The 17,604-nt window shown below is 33.3% G+C and overlaps 1 protein-coding gene across 1 annotated transcript in view; it reads left to right on the top strand.

The window, feature by feature from the left end:
* The window catches only part of LOC120331019 (uncharacterized), a 53,003-nt gene extending 36,056 nt beyond the window's left edge, over positions 1–16,947 (top strand). Inside the window, exons 45-67 of the mRNA XM_078113415.1 lie at positions 41–128; positions 994–1,249; positions 1,624–1,719; positions 2,231–2,350; positions 2,770–2,976; positions 3,653–3,795; positions 4,260–4,488; positions 4,815–4,908; positions 5,498–5,685; positions 6,460–6,667; positions 7,033–7,195; positions 7,631–7,736; positions 7,982–8,151; positions 8,763–8,931; positions 9,471–9,600; positions 9,865–9,973; positions 10,406–10,595; positions 11,641–11,886; positions 12,606–12,771; positions 13,411–13,701; positions 14,401–14,505; positions 15,901–16,014; positions 16,376–16,947. Of these exons, the coding sequence (XP_077969541.1) occupies positions 41–128; positions 994–1,249; positions 1,624–1,719; positions 2,231–2,350; positions 2,770–2,976; positions 3,653–3,795; positions 4,260–4,488; positions 4,815–4,908; positions 5,498–5,685; positions 6,460–6,667; positions 7,033–7,195; positions 7,631–7,736; positions 7,982–8,151; positions 8,763–8,931; positions 9,471–9,600; positions 9,865–9,973; positions 10,406–10,595; positions 11,641–11,886; positions 12,606–12,771; positions 13,411–13,701; positions 14,401–14,505; positions 15,901–16,014; positions 16,376–16,512 (3,725 nt within the window). The 3' untranslated portion in view covers positions 16,513–16,947. The remainder of the gene's footprint in view (positions 1–40; positions 129–993; positions 1,250–1,623; positions 1,720–2,230; positions 2,351–2,769; positions 2,977–3,652; positions 3,796–4,259; positions 4,489–4,814; positions 4,909–5,497; positions 5,686–6,459; positions 6,668–7,032; positions 7,196–7,630; positions 7,737–7,981; positions 8,152–8,762; positions 8,932–9,470; positions 9,601–9,864; positions 9,974–10,405; positions 10,596–11,640; positions 11,887–12,605; positions 12,772–13,410; positions 13,702–14,400; positions 14,506–15,900; positions 16,015–16,375) is intronic.
* Positions 16,948–17,604: the final 657 nt, after the last annotated feature.

Below are 17,604 nucleotides of genomic sequence, written 5' to 3'. Positions count from 1 at the left end.
ACTATAATCATCACGCTAATATTTCTAAATTTTCCTTTAGCTTATGTACAAGATGGTGTCAGTGTCAAAGGATATTTCACTCGATCTTTGTTTGATGGTTATGAATGGGATCTGAAATATACTGCAAGGTGAAATATTGTGGAAAGAATACTAATGTTCTACTAAGTTCCAGATTAGTTGTGTATTTGGAATTGGGCATTGATCTTGCCTCATTTTAAAATTTATTTTAGAGCTGGATCGTGCATAATTCAAATATTTCATCTTTGATAAATCTCTTCTTTAACAGACATTGTATTAACATTGATTTTTGCATTTTTAATATATTTATAGTAAATTGAACTATTGTCTTATTACAAAATATACCTAAATTAATATACTCAATCTTTTTGCCAAATTAAACTAATATTGACAAAATGTGACATGAGTTGTTTTATTTTATGGACATTGATGCAGGCTTTTTGTTTTAACCTTTAAAGGTTTTAACCTTTAAGTTTTTACTAAAAAAATCTAGAATTATTCGTTTCCTTGGTAGTGCTGACTTGAATTATTTTAGTGCTTCTGTTAACCACTATTTACTAAAATCTCTTCCATAGGAATAATCATATAAATAATGGGTTATCGTAAAAAGCTTATTAAACGAAAAATCAATAATTGCCATGATAATTGTATTTTCTTCAAAGAAACCGTAAAGCGGTTTGTCTATAAAACAATATTACCGGTAATGGTTTTGAGGGTAGACAATGAGGCATGAAGTACTGCTATATGATTCATACAATGAGTGCAATGGTTTTCGAGGGGCACAAACGAATTTTGAGTAAAAAAAGGATTTGAAGTGCGCCTTATGGTGTGTAAAATACGATATTTTCATGTCTTTGGGTATCAGTGGTCTAATGCTACACTTTTTGAGTATTCATTTAACATTTACTGAAAATTCAGAAAACTTTGTTTGAATAGAACTTTTTTAATAGGTAACAATAATTTACTTTTCTTCAGATTTGGATTGTTTCATATAGACTTTGACTCAGCTGATTTTACAAAAACAGCAAAGTCATATATTACGAGCTACAGAACGATAATAGATAACAATGGATTTCCTATCGAGACTTCTACTGGAGATTATGGTTTGCAACCAACAGAAGTTATATGGCAGGAACCTACGGATTCAACAACATCAAGAAAAAGTAGAGCCATAAAAGATCCAATCACTGCTTCAACTGTCCCCTCTGAAGCAAGTGTGTCAGTGTGGAAGGTGATAGAATATGCTGAATCTTCTTTGAAATTTGTACTTAAGTTGCATAACTCACACTAACTAGCATACAAGGGGTCGGCTATTGTCACACTACGAAAATAACATCATGATACCAAAATGTAACAGTGTAATTCCATTTGTATATTAAAAACGGGCGGAGTTATTGGTTAGATGACTACCTCTGAATACATGATTAATGAGACACTAAAGTACCTATCAACACATTTTTTTTAGTTACGAATATTCATGTAAAAATGTGTTCAGTCAAATATAATCTATTTAAAGAATGAAATGTTGTCTCAAGCAAGTTAAATCTAATAGATAATGTTTTTGTCATACAAAAAATTAGTTTAAAATTCACTTGTATACACCAGGACTTCAGTGGACAATCACGTAGGGAAAGAGATGAATTTCATTATGGTGTTTTTCCAGAAGGTTTCAAATGGAGCACATCTACATCAGCTTATCAGGTAAGATGATAATCAATGGTGAAATTTATCTTTGGAAAATGTGAAGACAATGATTGTGGCATTTCTCAGAATTTTACATGCAAAATCGACTTATGAATAAAACACAAACAAGCTTTGTCAAATTGAAAAAGGTCCTGAGAAAAATTCAATTACATCTATATTTTGTAACTTCTGTATTTATTATACCGATAATTTATATTACCGGTATGTCTTGTCCTTTCATACTCTGACCCAAAAGTGGATGGAAAAAATGATTGTTTTGCTCAACTTGTTAAGATATTCTTGGTATAACTCTAAACGCATACAATTTTTAAACCACAAGTAGATAACAAAACTTGCTTGCTTGTACACAAATACTCTGGTAACTCAGACCTCAATATATTAAGTTTACCGGTATTACATATGTTTTTTATTTATTATGTTTCTTTTTATGGAAACTTACGGAATTTCTACTTCAAAAACTTTTGTCATTTGAAATATTCACTATTGCCTGGAATTCATTTTACTTTAGATTGAAGGAGGATGGAATTCAGATGGCAAAGGAACAAACATCTGGGATACTTTTTCACACGAAATCAATAACACTGCAAATAATGAAACTGGAGATATTGCCTGTGATAGTTACCATAAAGTATGTTTTTAGTTATTTCTTCAAAGTAGTATTTATATGAAACTAATACATCCTATATAATGGAATAAGATATGATTCTAATATTTACTTTTTTGGTGAGGTTTGCGAAAAACAGGATTGAGAATAAATTTTTTTTTATTTAATATATTTATGATTTCCTAAAATTCAAAGACAGTTTACTTTAATTTGCTGGTTTGGATATTGGCATACCTTATGTGATTCTCTCGACTTGTTAATTGTTCCCAAATAGTGATTTTTTAAAAATTTCATTGTGAAATATGATAAAATTTAAAAATTATTTTGAAGCCATTCTAGAAGACCTTAAATATACACTGAATATGATAGACACCGAAGGCAGCACAATTCAACTTTTATAAATTAATTTTTTTGTGGTTTATTTAAATTAAACTTTACAACAGGTTGAAGAAGACATTAACATGGTCAAATTATTGGGAGTAAATCAGTATAGATTCTCATTATCATGGTCTCGTATTTTCCCTGATGGTGGAGTGGGAAATGCTGGTGTGAACCAACCTGGTGTCGATTATTATAATAAACTTATTGATGGTCTGCTTGAAGCTGGAGTTGAACCGGTTGTGACACTCTACCATTGGGATCTTCCTCAGGTCAAAACTATATATTTCAAAAAAAAAAATGAAATAAAAATTCAACAAAATACAAAATTTTTATTTTGTTTGGATAAAGAAAATAATAGGAACATACACAAGTAGATCAACTATTAAAACATTTGGACATATCTCGACACAGCTTGGATTATACTCAAAATTTTCGTGTTTTGTTTTTCATTAGCAAATTTTATTCAATAATTTTATTTTGTATTCTTATTAAATATTTTACATTTATCACTAAAAAATCTCTAATGTGTAGAATGTATTTTGAATACTGAAAATTCACTGATCATGGCGGAATTCATGTTCATAAAATAAACTAGTGATGGATTTGTTACAGTGAATTTCATGTGAGGTTTATTATATTTTATATATTCATTCAAATTAAAGCATACTATTTCTATTACCAACAAGACATTGATAAAGTTGAGCCTCTATGCTTAAAAAATAAAATTCGAATTATTTGTCTTATCCTACCATTTTATTACAGTCTGGGTAAAATGATTATCACAGATACAAGATGTTGTTAGAACGGGAAATGCCAGGTCAAAACTCGAGAGAGATGAAAAATTGATTTTACATTTTTTCCAATCTGTGACATTCATTATTAAGCTTGTTGAAAAAGATTAATTATTTTTGAAAAAAAAACCAATATGATTCTCGACATGCACAGGCATTAGAAGACATTGGTGGACTGAGAAACGAAACTATAATAGAATACTTCAATGATTATGCTGATTTTTGTTTCAAAACATTTGGAGATAGAGTTAAATTCTGGATAACATTTAATGAACCATATGTCATCTGTTGGCTCGGGTAAGCTTGTTTTAATTTATTCCTGAAGAAGTATTTGAATTAAATATAATCTACATTTTTTGAAGCAATATTTAAAAAGTGCTATCTGTCTAATCGCATTCATTGTCATCTAAAATTGGAGTTTTTAATTGTTAACTGTTTAATTGTTAATTGTTTTTAAATATAACATGGACGCATATTGTATTGTGTTCTGCAATGTATTTTAGAAGCAATAGAAACTCACCATCGCACCACTGATTACTCGCGAGTTTAAATTCAGTGGTGACTGTGACTAAACTGACTTGAGTCTGGCAAAACAGAAAAACATCCTCATGTTTTGTAGGTTTAATGTCATTATTGTAAAATCTTCTATAGCCGGGTATTCAAAGAACGAAAAACATTTTTTATTTTCTATGAAGAACATTTTCTTACTATTTTGAAAACGTATCTTGCTTACATTTTGCAATAATTTCATTCACTGCCAGATATGGAATAGGTGTATTTGCTCCTGGAGATAGCACTGCACCTGGTGAGATGCCATACAAAACAGCACATAATCTCATCAAAGCCCATGCTCGTGCATTTCACACATATGATGAGAAGTACAGAACATCACAGAACGGAAAGTTAGGAATGACTATGAGTACAGAATGGGCTGAACCTAAGGATCCATCCAACCCAGATGATGTTGCAGCAGCCGATCGATTTGTACAGGTTTGTACAGGCTACAAATCAGTCAGTCAGTTGTTTATTTTTTCATCAAACTGGAAATACACCTGATACAAACATAAAATAGGAAACAGCATAAAAATTGTAGAACTGTCTGCAAATATTGCCATCTGCAAATTTAAATATAATCAGCGATACGCTAAATTAATATGTGTAAGATACACAAGAGGCATTAGTTGCCATACCTATGACATATTATTGATTTTCTCTTCTTTCCAAAATAATATAAAGATCCTAATTTATCAATAACAAACAATTGCAATAAAAAGGTTGGATATTCAGGTATACTGGAATGTTTATACTTTTTACAGTCTATTCTTGGTTGGTTTGCGCATCCCATATTCAAAAATGGAGACTATCCTGATTCATTGAAGTGGCAAGTTGGAAACAAGAGTGAACTAGCAAGTATGCTTTTTAATTGTTAGACATTTGGATGAAACAAAAACAATAATTTTGTATTTTTTGTACAATGTCGTGAGGGAATTTGTATTTCCCTTGGTTTAAATTTAGTAGTAATTTTTGTTCATGTCTTGAGTTCTAGTACTGCGAATCATTTACACCAATTGGTATGTTGTGCAGGAAATGAACTGGGCAGTGCCGATGTTTTTATACGAGTTTGCTTTAGACAAGATCATGCTGAAAGAGTGTGATCACGCTGTAAGATAAATTTCAGGTGGTTCAGGTTAACACAATCAGCAAAACATTTTTACAAATTTCTATGCTTCAAGCTGGAGTAGATATTCTTAATTCCTGAGAGGTAAATTTGAAAACCCCTAGTTGTGTATTGGAGTAAAATGTTCTACAAATCCAAACAGCACTAAGTGTACCAAACAGTCTTGTATAAAAGTATAAATTTGAAGCCAAAATTTTTTTTTCGACCGGGTTTCGGACCCCATTTAAAAATTTTCACCTCCTCGACTCCAAGATGAAGTTTTAGACTGACAATATGATTAGCTCAAACAAAAAGTATATTAATGATTATATTTAAAAAAAGATTTGCCTCAATCTCGACTTCCTGCCTTTACTGAAGAGGAGAAAGCAATGATAGTTGGGACCTATGATTTCTTTGCAATCAATGGATATACAACCAGAATCATTAATTATGACTTGAAACCACTTAAAATAGAAGGAAAAACTGGATCAGAAGCTTACTCATATTCAGATGACAGAGACTGTCATGAAGTATGTTGAATAGTTTAGAAATATTAATAGGCCTTTTTAATTGTAATGCAATTTTTCCACATTATGTTATACCAGGGATTTCCAAAAAGTTGCTCAGTCTTTAGTGCGCCCATGGGCACCTATTTTATGGAATGTCAATATTTAATCTTTTCCATACCCTAATTGTAAGTTTATATCGGTTCCAATGTACACTGAAATTACCTTTGTAATCCATCTAAAAATAATGCTTCTGACATGCCATACATATGTCTAAATGATTTTTGTAATCCAATCATTTAAAAAGAAATTTGTGAAAATAGCTTGTTTATCTTTACTATTTAGCAAATCAAGCGGCAATGTTTCCATGTATTTTTATTCTTTTCTTTCAAAAATAGCTTTGATATATCTATTCGCACGTCTATTGACAATTACTTGACACAAATTTAAAGTTTAAAATGGGCGCTCCAGAAGTATGTGTGTGTACCAATATGGAGGTAACGAATTTTGTTCGCCTTCTTTACATCAAGTTGTGTAAAGGGACTGAAGCCTATGGGCAGGGGGTATACTCACTTGGCTAACAAGGACAGTCCCCGGACTCGTAATGAAACTGAAATAAGGAAAAACGGAATTAAATTATGGTCTATCCATAACCTGGTACACATACTACGAGAGTACCTTAAAATGCTATTAAAATTAGCACGCAATTTATTCTTTTAAAAAATTTTAACTCCAGAAGGAATCCAGCTTTACTAAGATAGTCAGTTTAAAATGCAACTCCGTGTTTTTGCTTGAAAGGAACCAGTACCGGGTGCCATACAAGCTGTTCCTGATTGGCTGCAAATTGTTCCATGGGGAATGAGAAGATTGTTAAACTGGATTGATCGTGAATATAATCATCCTCCTATATATATCACTGAGAATGGTGTTGGAATGGACGTGGCAACAACTGATGATCAAATTAGAATTATGTTTTACAAAGCTTACATTAATGAAGCATTAAAAGGTAATCAATTATTTTTTTTTTGTTGAATTGTCCAATGCGTTTGGTATTTGATGTAAGTCTAAAAATTGATTCATTGCTAAGTTTGATTGAAGTAGCCTTAGTAAATAATTATGATAAATATTTGTTTTAAATAATATTATTTCAGCTTGAGAATTTGCTAAAATCATTTACCTGCCTGCTGGAGTAAAAACTCCAATGATTATAGACATGATGAATACGACGCTTATTCACTATATCACTTTGAACAAGGCCCTGTATGAGCATCCACTTGAGGGACTAGGATATGTAGGGTTATGCATTTCAATTTCATTTTTATTAAAAATTAAAATGCTATTGATGTCAAATATATACCTTCTTATTTACAGCTGCACTAATAGACGGTGTGGACTTGCGGGGTTATACAGCCTGGTCTTTGATGGATAACTTCGAATGGGCAAGTGGATATGGTCCAAAATTTGGTTTATTCAATGTTGATTTCAACGATCCTTCCAGACCTAGAACTCCAAAACGATCTGCGACTTTTTACAAGTATATTTATTTCATTGTTACTTGATTAAAATATAAATCAGTCAAGTTAGTAAGTAGCGGAACCTTTTCACACTCATTCATAACATTGAATTTTATGCTATGTTGTAATTAGCAGTGAAATTTTATAATGCATTGACATATGTTTATTGAATTTCTGAGATAAATATGAATTTCTACACGCTCTTTCCAGAATCATTTGATATACAGTGATACCTTAGTAGTCGGACATAGTTTGTTCAAAGTTAGTGTTCGACTACTGAAACTTATTTTGTCATTAGTTGTGGCCTTCTTGTTTGTATATTTGAGCATCTCTATCTTGTTGAATTTTCGCTCAAGTAATGCAGTTTATTTGACTAGAGTTTTTTCATCGACCACCGAATTGTATTGAGTCGTTCGATTACTGCGGTGTCACTGTATGTTCAATCACTTTTGCAGGGAAATAATACAAAATAATGGCTTCCCTGCATTGGATAGAGATACTCCTATTGTAGGCAAATTTCCAGACAATTTTATATGGGCGACAGCAACCTCATCTTATCAGGTGAGAAATATCTGTAGCACATGATAAATTATATTTTCAATGTCAATCTTCAAATAACAATATTTTTATTCCAAATGCTTCTAAAATTCTCAATAAAGAAATTTTTTACCAAATTATGAGACAGTAAAATAAATAAGTAACATTACATTTAATTTGCATTGCCACTGTCTTTTCTTGATTTACAATTTAACACATGTTGAATTTTCTTGCAAATACTTCATGTTTTACATGTTTTTGATGGATAGATTGAAGGTGCTTGGCGACAAGATGGTAAAGGTCTCAGTATTTGGGATAGAACTTCACATACACCAGGTCTTGTAGCCAGTGGAGACACTGGAGATGTTGCATGCGACAGTTATAATAAAATTGATGAGGATGTTGCAATCTTGAAAGATATTGGAGTCACTCATTACAGGCATGTTTGTATGCCATTTACCATTTACTTCTGTACAATGTACATATCATTTATTCTGTAATGTTGAACGAACATTAATTTGTGTGAATTTTCTTGTATAAAATTGACTACATCTTTCTGCTCTATCTGTTTTATACAAATTTTATATATTTCTGTGTCTGTGATAGTCAACTTATTTTCGACAATGCGATCGACCGACCGATGATAAATTCACAGACAAAAACGAATGAGTAGTAACAATTACTGACTTGCTAAGTATTAATCAAAATTAAGAATAAAATGGATGGCCTGACTTTACTGCTACTGTTGGGAACAAAATTTATAGCACTACAGGGTAGACAACATCTTTATGATGATGAAGAGGTTGAGGGCAAAATGAAATATAGATTGTAGAATTGTTCCTCGCTCAAAACATTTGACTAGATCTGTTCGTTTTTAAAGCTTGACAGCGACAAGCTTGTAATGAAAACAATTTTTTTAGCATGTTGTTGATAAAGTTGACTTAAAATCCTTCATCGCGTGACAAACGATCAAACGATTGCAGGGATTTAGAAACGTCATTATATAGTGTTGTTAAAAATATCTTTTATAATATTTCTTCTATATTACAGGTTCAGTTTGTCTTGGCCTAGGATACTTCCAACTGGAAAGTATGAATCGGATGCTGACATAAACTGGGAAGGTCTTCAGTATTATAAAAATTTTACTAATGCATTGTTGGCTGCTGGTATAGAGCCAATGGTTACACTTTATCATTGGGATCTACCATTGCAACTAGAGGTGGGATATGTATGGATGATTATCATGTTTAAAATAACCTAAACATATCTAAGGTAATATTATTAGGTTAGCACATCTATGGAGAATGCTCCTAAAATGTCAGTCAAACCAGATTTATACCACAATGACTTTTCAATCATATCCATCTAATACGGGTCATTTTTCAATTTATTTGGTTAGGATGGGATTTACATATTTATCCCAGGGTAGAGGAAATGGATAAGAAGGCCTAATCATATGGCGAACAACGCTCTCTCGTTCGGTTACCATTCTATGTGTTCAGTGTGAGATTAGCTAGCCAGTTATTTGTTTCAGAGGCATAAACTTGATGGTGGACGAAGCTGTAACCGATCGGCGGTTACTGGAACAACCCCTTTGGTGGAGAGGAGTCCAGCAATCCTCTCGTACATAATTATTCCCGACAGGATGCAAACCTATGCACATTAATTAGAGGTGTGGTGGGGAGCGTATTCCTAACGCTTAGCACGATGTGCCACATCGCAGAGCGGGGTTTTTGCAAGATTTTCTTTATAATGTAGGAAGAATATGGTGGCTGGTTGGGAGAAGAAATAATTGGATGGTTTAAGGAGTATGCTCGAGTTTGCTATCGTGAACTTGGTGATAAAGTAAAACTATGGATTACTTTTAATGAACCTTGGGTTTTCACATGTGAGTAAATTTGATAGTTTTACTAGTTTAAAACATAATTTTTGAATTTTATCGAGTTCAGTCACTTAATTCAATTGTTCAAATTATTATTTTTGTAGTATGTGAAAACGAGATAATCAATCTTTTTTGGATAAATTTTTCTTATATGAAATATTTTCATTTTGTTAGCAGTAATGAGACGAGCCGAGTCTCTTGTTAAAGTATCACAAAAGTATATTTAATAATGAATATACCAACATTTTTAATATTACTCTAAATTTACAGATCTTGGATATGGTGTGGCTGGTCATTCACCAAACAAAGCTGACAATCCAGGTTTAGATGAATATCTTGCTGCGCACAATGTTATATTATCACATGCTGAAGCTTATAGGTATGTAGACAAAGCCAATGCAAGAAATGTTCAATTTCAATTTACCACCCAGCCAAAGTTTTTTTTTAACTGTTGTAGAAAAATTTCAACATTTACTTTAAGAGACGAGTCAGATGATGTGATGTGTACAGTATTTCAATACTTTTATAGATGGTACCTCCTTACTTTTTACTGGTTGCCTGTTTTAAGTTTTTCAATCTTCATGAAAATCTTAGGGAAAGTTTGTCACCCATTTTTCTATTTTTTTCTACATTTGATATGGTTTGATGGTTTTAGATAAGTTCAGCCTTGTGTGTCTTACTCATATTCATCGTACCAAAATTTCAACTTTCTATTTTTTGTGAAAACAAAGGAGCATGCATGAACTTATTGCTTTTTCTTCATATTGTAGTTTACCCACAATGAATTCTATTTCTTCTGCTTCTATATCAGATTGTATCATGATACGTTTGTTGCAACCCAAAATGGTGAAGTTGGAATCACCCTCAACTGTGATTACTCAGAAGCAAGAAACACAGAGAGTTGGTTAGATCGAGATGCAGCTGAGAGAACGTTACAATTCTTTTTGGGGTGGTTTGCTCATCCTGTATATGTTAATGGAGATTATCCTGAAGTTATGAAGGTAATAGATTAATGAGAACAAATTAATTTTCCAGTGGTTTCAAGTCACTAACTTTTGAGTGATTTATGATTCGTTTCAAACAGTTTTAAATGATCCTCATTGGTTAACTTATTGTGCTAGAAAAATGAATGTTATAAGATTGCTATTCAAAAAAAGGAAGGCAAGCTACCTGTGTGAAGTAGAAGTTACAAGATTGCAACTGAATTGATCAGGAATCGAAGCTATATTGTATAAAGCCGGTATGGTTATTTACATCAGTGGTTCCCAACCACCAGTTCGCAAACGGGGGCCGGTTCGCGCAGCTTTTTTGCCGGTCCGCGAGAAATTTCGTATTTGGTTGTTTTTATGCTGTCTCAATCGCTTTAACGAAGACGAGGTTGCGTTGGTTTATTACGCAATTTCTCTTCCGCCGTCATATTGAGTGTCCAGCACTGCATTTCATTACGCAAATATATGGTATTATTTTATGTTTCACTCATTTCAATTTTTGGCCGTCACATTATTTGATATTTTTTTTTCGGGTGACATGTTTTTGGGTGTGCCTTTTTTGTCTAGGAGCATATTGAGTGCCCTACATTGCATTATTTTACGCAAATATATGTTATTCTTTTCTGTTCCGGTCATTTCAATTTTTTGCCGGTCCGCAAGTACATTCAATTTAATTTTACCGGTCCGCCAGGGTAGAAAGTTTAGGAACCACTGATTTACAGCAAAATTGATGACAAAGTTCAGGTACATCATCAGTTCAGGTTACACAAGATTACCTACCTTTTCTGTGCTCTGTTCCTTCCTGCAAGGGGATCGATCCGTACACGTGTCATGCAAAGATGCTGTAGCAAGAATAGAGATGACTATTCTATTTGATTCAAGAATTTTGCTGCACAGAGACGAAATGTTACAGAAATACATTTGTGTTAGTGTGTAGCAAGGCTCTCGAATCAAATAGAATGGTTAGTTATACTATGTGATTCAAGAGTCTTATTAGGTGAACGAATTTGATGAACAAAGGGAATTTTTGGTATTTGAGCATTATTTTCTTCTTCAGACTCTCATTGCTGCTAGGAGTGCTGCACAAGGCCTAGCGTCATCAAGGTTGCCTGAATTTACAGAGGAACAGAAAACTAGGATCGCTGGAACATCCGATTTCTTTGGACTAAATCATTATACATCAACTTTGTCATTCAACAATTTTATCCAAGATTTAGCAGTGACTAGCTATGATTCTGATAAGGAAGTCTCTACAAGTTCTGATATAACTTGGCCACAAGCACAATCTGAATGGCTTAAGGAGGTATGTTGCCTATTTGAGATTTATCATAAAAACATATCGTTAGACATAAAATTGCCAGTATATTATGTAATTATAGATGGTAGCATGTCTGGAACATTCCTGTTAGTTAAAATGTGCACAGGTTATTTAAAGAGGTTACATTTAAAGTCTGCCTCCAATTTGCGATATTTGCTATGTCAGAATCGATTTTGCATGTATATTATTTTTTTAAATGGATTTACATATTTATCCCAGGGGACAGGAAACCCCCTAAGACAGCTTAATCATATGACGAAACACAGTCTCTCGTATAGTTACCAGTCCTTGTCGGGTCTAGCAGTATAGTTGTTAGTCAGTTATTTGTTTCAGATGCATGGACTTGATGGTGTAGGAAGATGCATCCGGCCAGCAGTTAGATGAACGCCCTACAGTGGCGAGGAGTTCAGCAATACTCTCGTACATAATTATCTCCCATGGGGTTCGAACCTGCAATCGGACGCAGGTAACCAGAGGTGCGATTGGGAGTCTATTTCTAACGTTTAGCACAATGTGCCACACCGCATTGAATTAGATTGATAAACATGGTAATAGCAAGTAAAGAAACATTATTACAAAATTGGTACATTATTGAACAATTCAAATTATTCTAGAAACTATGATCCTAAAGTAAAATTTGTAATCTTCTTATTATCGACCAAATATTACTGAACTGGAATATAAACATAGCAAAAATATTTCAGGTACCGTGGGGTCTCCGACGACTTCTTAACTGGATCAAGAAAAATTATGGCGATGTTCGAATTTTGATCACAGAAAATGGTTTATCAGAAGCAGGATCTTCAGAAGATCTGAATGATTGGTGGAGAAAAGAGTTTTACACACGATATATCAATGAAGTATTGAAAGGTAAATTATGTGATAAAATATTTTCCACAAATTTCGTATCTGTGTATGGAAGTGATGTATTGATATCAATGTGTACCTTCTTCATCAGTAACGATGATTTGAGAAAATGTTTCAAACATTATTATAAACATGTGAAGCTTAAGTTTCAAATTAAGGCTAAGTATGACTCAACAGTATGATCTACATAGATTTGTAACTGGGGCTGAACTGGGGTGAATAAAAAAATGTAGTGCATGGCTCTATATGCAAATGTTGGGAATCCGGTGGGTATTGTACTCATGATCGTCCTTCATAGTTTGAGTAGCTTGGCAAAGGATTATGGGACTTCTCACTGTTGCATTGTGGTTCATGTAATCTCTTGCCAGTTGGAGCTTCTTCTCCAAGCATATTCCATTCATCTGCTGCAATTAACTGGCAAATTAGCTGTGTATACCGGACATGGAATTCTTTTGAAAGCAGAGACTGTGGTTTGTCATATGATAAATCTATTTTATCAAAATTGTACAAAATATCCTATTATGGTGTTTAGTTTTAAAATCTAGTTTTAAACAGTCTAGTATTGAACAAATCAAACTTGCTTGCTGTGTATTAATGATTGAATATGATAGCAAATTGACATCTCTGATTTTATGCTTCTAGCCATTATTGACGATGGAGTAAATGTGATTGGATACACAGCTTGGTCTTTGATGGACAACTTTGAATGGGCGATGGGTTACGAAGAGAGGTTTGGAATTCACTGGGTCAATTTTACTGACCCCAACAGACCAAGAATACCTAAAGCATCAGCTTCGTGCTTAAAAGAATTATTCACTAGAAATGAATTCCCCGCTGAGGGATTGGAAATGTGTAGAAATGATGATACAGAACCAGTTACTGAACAACCAACAACCACTCCTGAAATTACAGATGAACCAACAGAACCACCAGGTTGTAAGATTTGATTATTGTACATTAACTACAGTAAAGTATAGATGTTTGGAAGATTTTAGAAATATTGATGTTTCTTTCCAATGCAAATATAAATACCGGTACAAACTTTTCAGCCTAACTTTCCAATTGGGATGTAAGACAATAATATGAAAAGTTAATATCCATTGTTTCAAAAAATGTATATAACAAATTGTCATAAAATTAAGTGTTACTAAATTAGGAAACATTATCCTCACTTTTACTGCCCTCAAAAAAAATGCAAGACTCTCTTACAATTTCTCAACAATTAGGCAGCTCAGCTGCTGGAGCATTATGTCATGTGTTATGAATACGCTAGTCATTGCAATATATGCTCGCTATCATATGTTTTAACAGATTTAAATCCTCTGGGCAATAATTTTGGGCAAGATGATTTCTGGGCTTCCCACTAGCGTGGGGTGGTTTAGGTAACCACTGGTTGGTTGCACCTTCTGAAACAAAAGTCTGGCTAACTAATCCCATACCCAAAATGGACTTTTGACCTGACGTGGTTCGTCATATGATCAAGCCGTCATACCGCCTCTTCCCTCCCTTCGGAAGAAAATATTGAAATCCTATCCTATTTTTTTACTTTTAACATGACATGTTAGTAAAAAGTAACAAAGTGAGACTTGGTATTGACTTTGTGTAAATCAACTATACAAACTTTTCAAACAGTCACAGAACCACCAGAAACTGAAACACCACCTGAGACAGAGGAACCAGAAACAGATCCACCAGAGACAGAACCCCCTGTAACGGAGGAACCGGGAAATCCTGAAGGTATAGATACTGATAATTTGTTCTCATTTCAATTTTTATCCATGTATTTCATTCTGTGTATAATGAGTTTTAACAGTGATTGTGGATACCGTATTTTCCGGCGAATAAGTCTACCCAGCAAATAAGACGAGGCCCGTTTTTTAAGCCTGAAAAAATGGGTTTTTGCATACAACCTTCCGATAAGACGGGCAGTAAACTCGGTATCTCAAATTACCTTGCAACGGCTTCTGAGCGGTCGAGGTGTTTGCGCATTCGTTAAAATATCCCATAATGAAATTTTCTTGTAGCGTAATATTCAATCCATGACAACTACGGGAATTCAAACTGTCTTTCAATTTTAATCTAATTGTGCTCGACATAACTGTATACATGATAACGTGAGATAAACTGCCTGATTATATTAAGTTTTGATACATATGGTTGGGCTCTTGCGAATTCGTTATCGTCATTATAAAAATCCCAAGATCTGCGATAAAATCCCGGAAAGTACAATTTAATTAGGCGCAATAAATATACATATAAAGTGTATATATCAAACATAAATATTCATCATCTCGAAATCTCCAGAAACGAAATGTGTTGCTTCATTAATTTAATAGTGAACAATCTAATCTGCGATTGCGGCAATATAAATAGGATCTCTGCTCCAAAATACCAACGCAATCCGTGGACATAAACATTATAAGATTATATGTTGCTTTGATTCGTATTTTTTTTTAAATTAAAAAACATATCTGAGCTGTTGCTGCAACATTTATTCCGCTCCATCCAAATGCTGTCACTCATTATTTTGGGATATCACCGTAGGAAAAAAACCTTGAGTCAGCGATAATATCCCACAGAGAAAAATTTATTTCAAAAAATGAATTTAATATACTTCACAATTATACATATATCATAGTCGGTCAGGCCCAGTCGGTAAATGTAGAACACAAAATGTTTTTGCGATTTGCAATGTCAAAAATCATCTTTAATCTGTCACAGATCGTCCTATAATAAAACTTAAATGGTGTTTTCTGTTTTTTAGTATTTTATAGGGCCGCTTTTCAATCAAGAGAATCCTAGTCACGTATTCACTTCTTTGTTTATCTTAGCATCTTGTCACACATGATTATGTAATAACTCGTTTCTCACAAGTGCCATGGTTGTTTTGAGAACAATAAAGTAATTATGTGTCCTCGTGGCACAGAACATATGTCGAGGGGAATTTGTGATTTAGCGAGAATAAATGCTGACATAAAAAATGTTACTTGAATAAGAGATGATGCTGACTAAAACAATTGACAATTTTTCACAAATTGCAATCCCCTGTGTATCGGTAATAGCCGTTCAGGCAGTTTGCAAGGTTAATAAAAGTTTATTCAAGATCAACATTATGATTAAAATTATTTGCAGAAATCGCTCCTCCATTTTTCCTTGGTACGTACATGACGACTCAGGATGCAGAAGCTGCTTTGAATGCAATGTTTGGTCTAACAATTGCATTTTTCTTGACTACAGTCGTTTCAGGTAAGGCAAATTTGTCTTACTACTCCATTATAGTAACAGTTATTGTTTAATCGATTTTGAAAGCCCTTATTTCATGCTTGCCTATCATAAGAACTCATATATATGCAATTTTAATTTCTGAAAACATATCAAAATTGTGATAAATCATAATCTTGGTAGAGATATCAGTAGATAGCAATTGACGAATAGACATGAAAAGATTCATGTACACGCTATCAGTAAAACAGCTATCTATATTAGAATTCCAAGTAGGAATACAACATTGAGTAGAATACAACGGAAGTAGGAACTCTCACATACCTATAGCGTTATTTTTTTTTGGTAAATTATACTTTTCATTTTCTATACTTTCATTTATCAGGTCTATTCATATTCAAATTATTACGAACACCAGCATCCATGGCAAAGAAATTGGCAGATGACGTTGTGTTCACCAATAATGGAGTTGAGAAAGGAGAGAAATCAAAAGATAATGAGTTGAATCTTACTTCCTTGTAAAATCTTCGGAGTTCAAAGGGAAATTTTCTTTTAAAAAAAAAAACTTTTTGAAATTGATGGATTTTTTTCTTTCATTGAGTGCAATTAATTTTTTACAACTACCGTAATCAAAATGTGTTTTTTGGGTAATTTTAAATATTTGTAAAAAAGAGTACAAATGTGCGAGAAATGTTTCAAAAATGAATGTGATGGATTTTTTTGATGTTTTCTTATTGATGACGAATATAGATAAGAATATCTCCTAATTTGAACTCGGTGCAAAATTATTTCCATGGAATCGTCTTGTATATATGCTTTCTGCTTTGATCAATATAATAATACTCATTTTAGGTGATAGATTTTAAAGTTAATTAGGTGTTGCCTTTTTCGTTATTTGCACTGCTCGAATCTTCAAGTTTAGGCAATTTATCAATAAAAATGAATTTTATAAAATTCTGTGTATATGGTGGTCAACTTGACAGGAGTTCTTCAGAGGTGAATATCATAGGATAACCTGAAAGCAATTTCCAGTCAGCAAAAACGTCTACGAATTACTATTGATCTTTAAAAGACGGTGTCGTTTTTAATCAGATATGACACAATCTCGTCTCGCAATAATCAGTTTCAGAAATTTGATGAGATTGGTGCGCGCAGAAAATTTTCCATCGTGGGTTCACAGGTTCGAATTCCACGTATGTGAACTATGCTCTTGAAACTTTGGGCGTAGATCTTCGCAGGGTGGTTGCCGTGGTAACTTATATATTCCTTCATAATCAAAGTCCATGCAACTGGAAAGATAATGGTGTAAGTAAACTATTATCACACGTGGTTCGGTATAGGATTAAGCCGTCTTATCGGTCTACCTCCCCCCGGAATAAATATTTGAATCCTATCCTAAATATCACTGCATTACAATGAGCTACTACTGTTTCAATGTTATGTAGACAGGTATGTGTTGTAGATGAATTTTGTCTTACAAACTTCGTGATTCCAGATGTCGTATTGAAACGGTTCGAATTCCTCGGAACAATGAGTTAGAGGACGACGTACAAAATATAGAAAAAGTTTTATGTACACTTCATTCTGGTCGAACTTGTTGTAAAATTCAAACTA

This window comes from Styela clava, chromosome 6 (assembly GCF_964204865.1).
Source record: "Styela clava chromosome 6, kaStyClav1.hap1.2, whole genome shotgun sequence".
NCBI lineage: Eukaryota > Metazoa > Chordata > Ascidiacea > Stolidobranchia > Styelidae > Styela > Styela clava.
The sequence above is the reverse complement of the archived record's forward strand: the minus strand, read 5'-3'. Positions and strand labels throughout refer to the sequence as shown.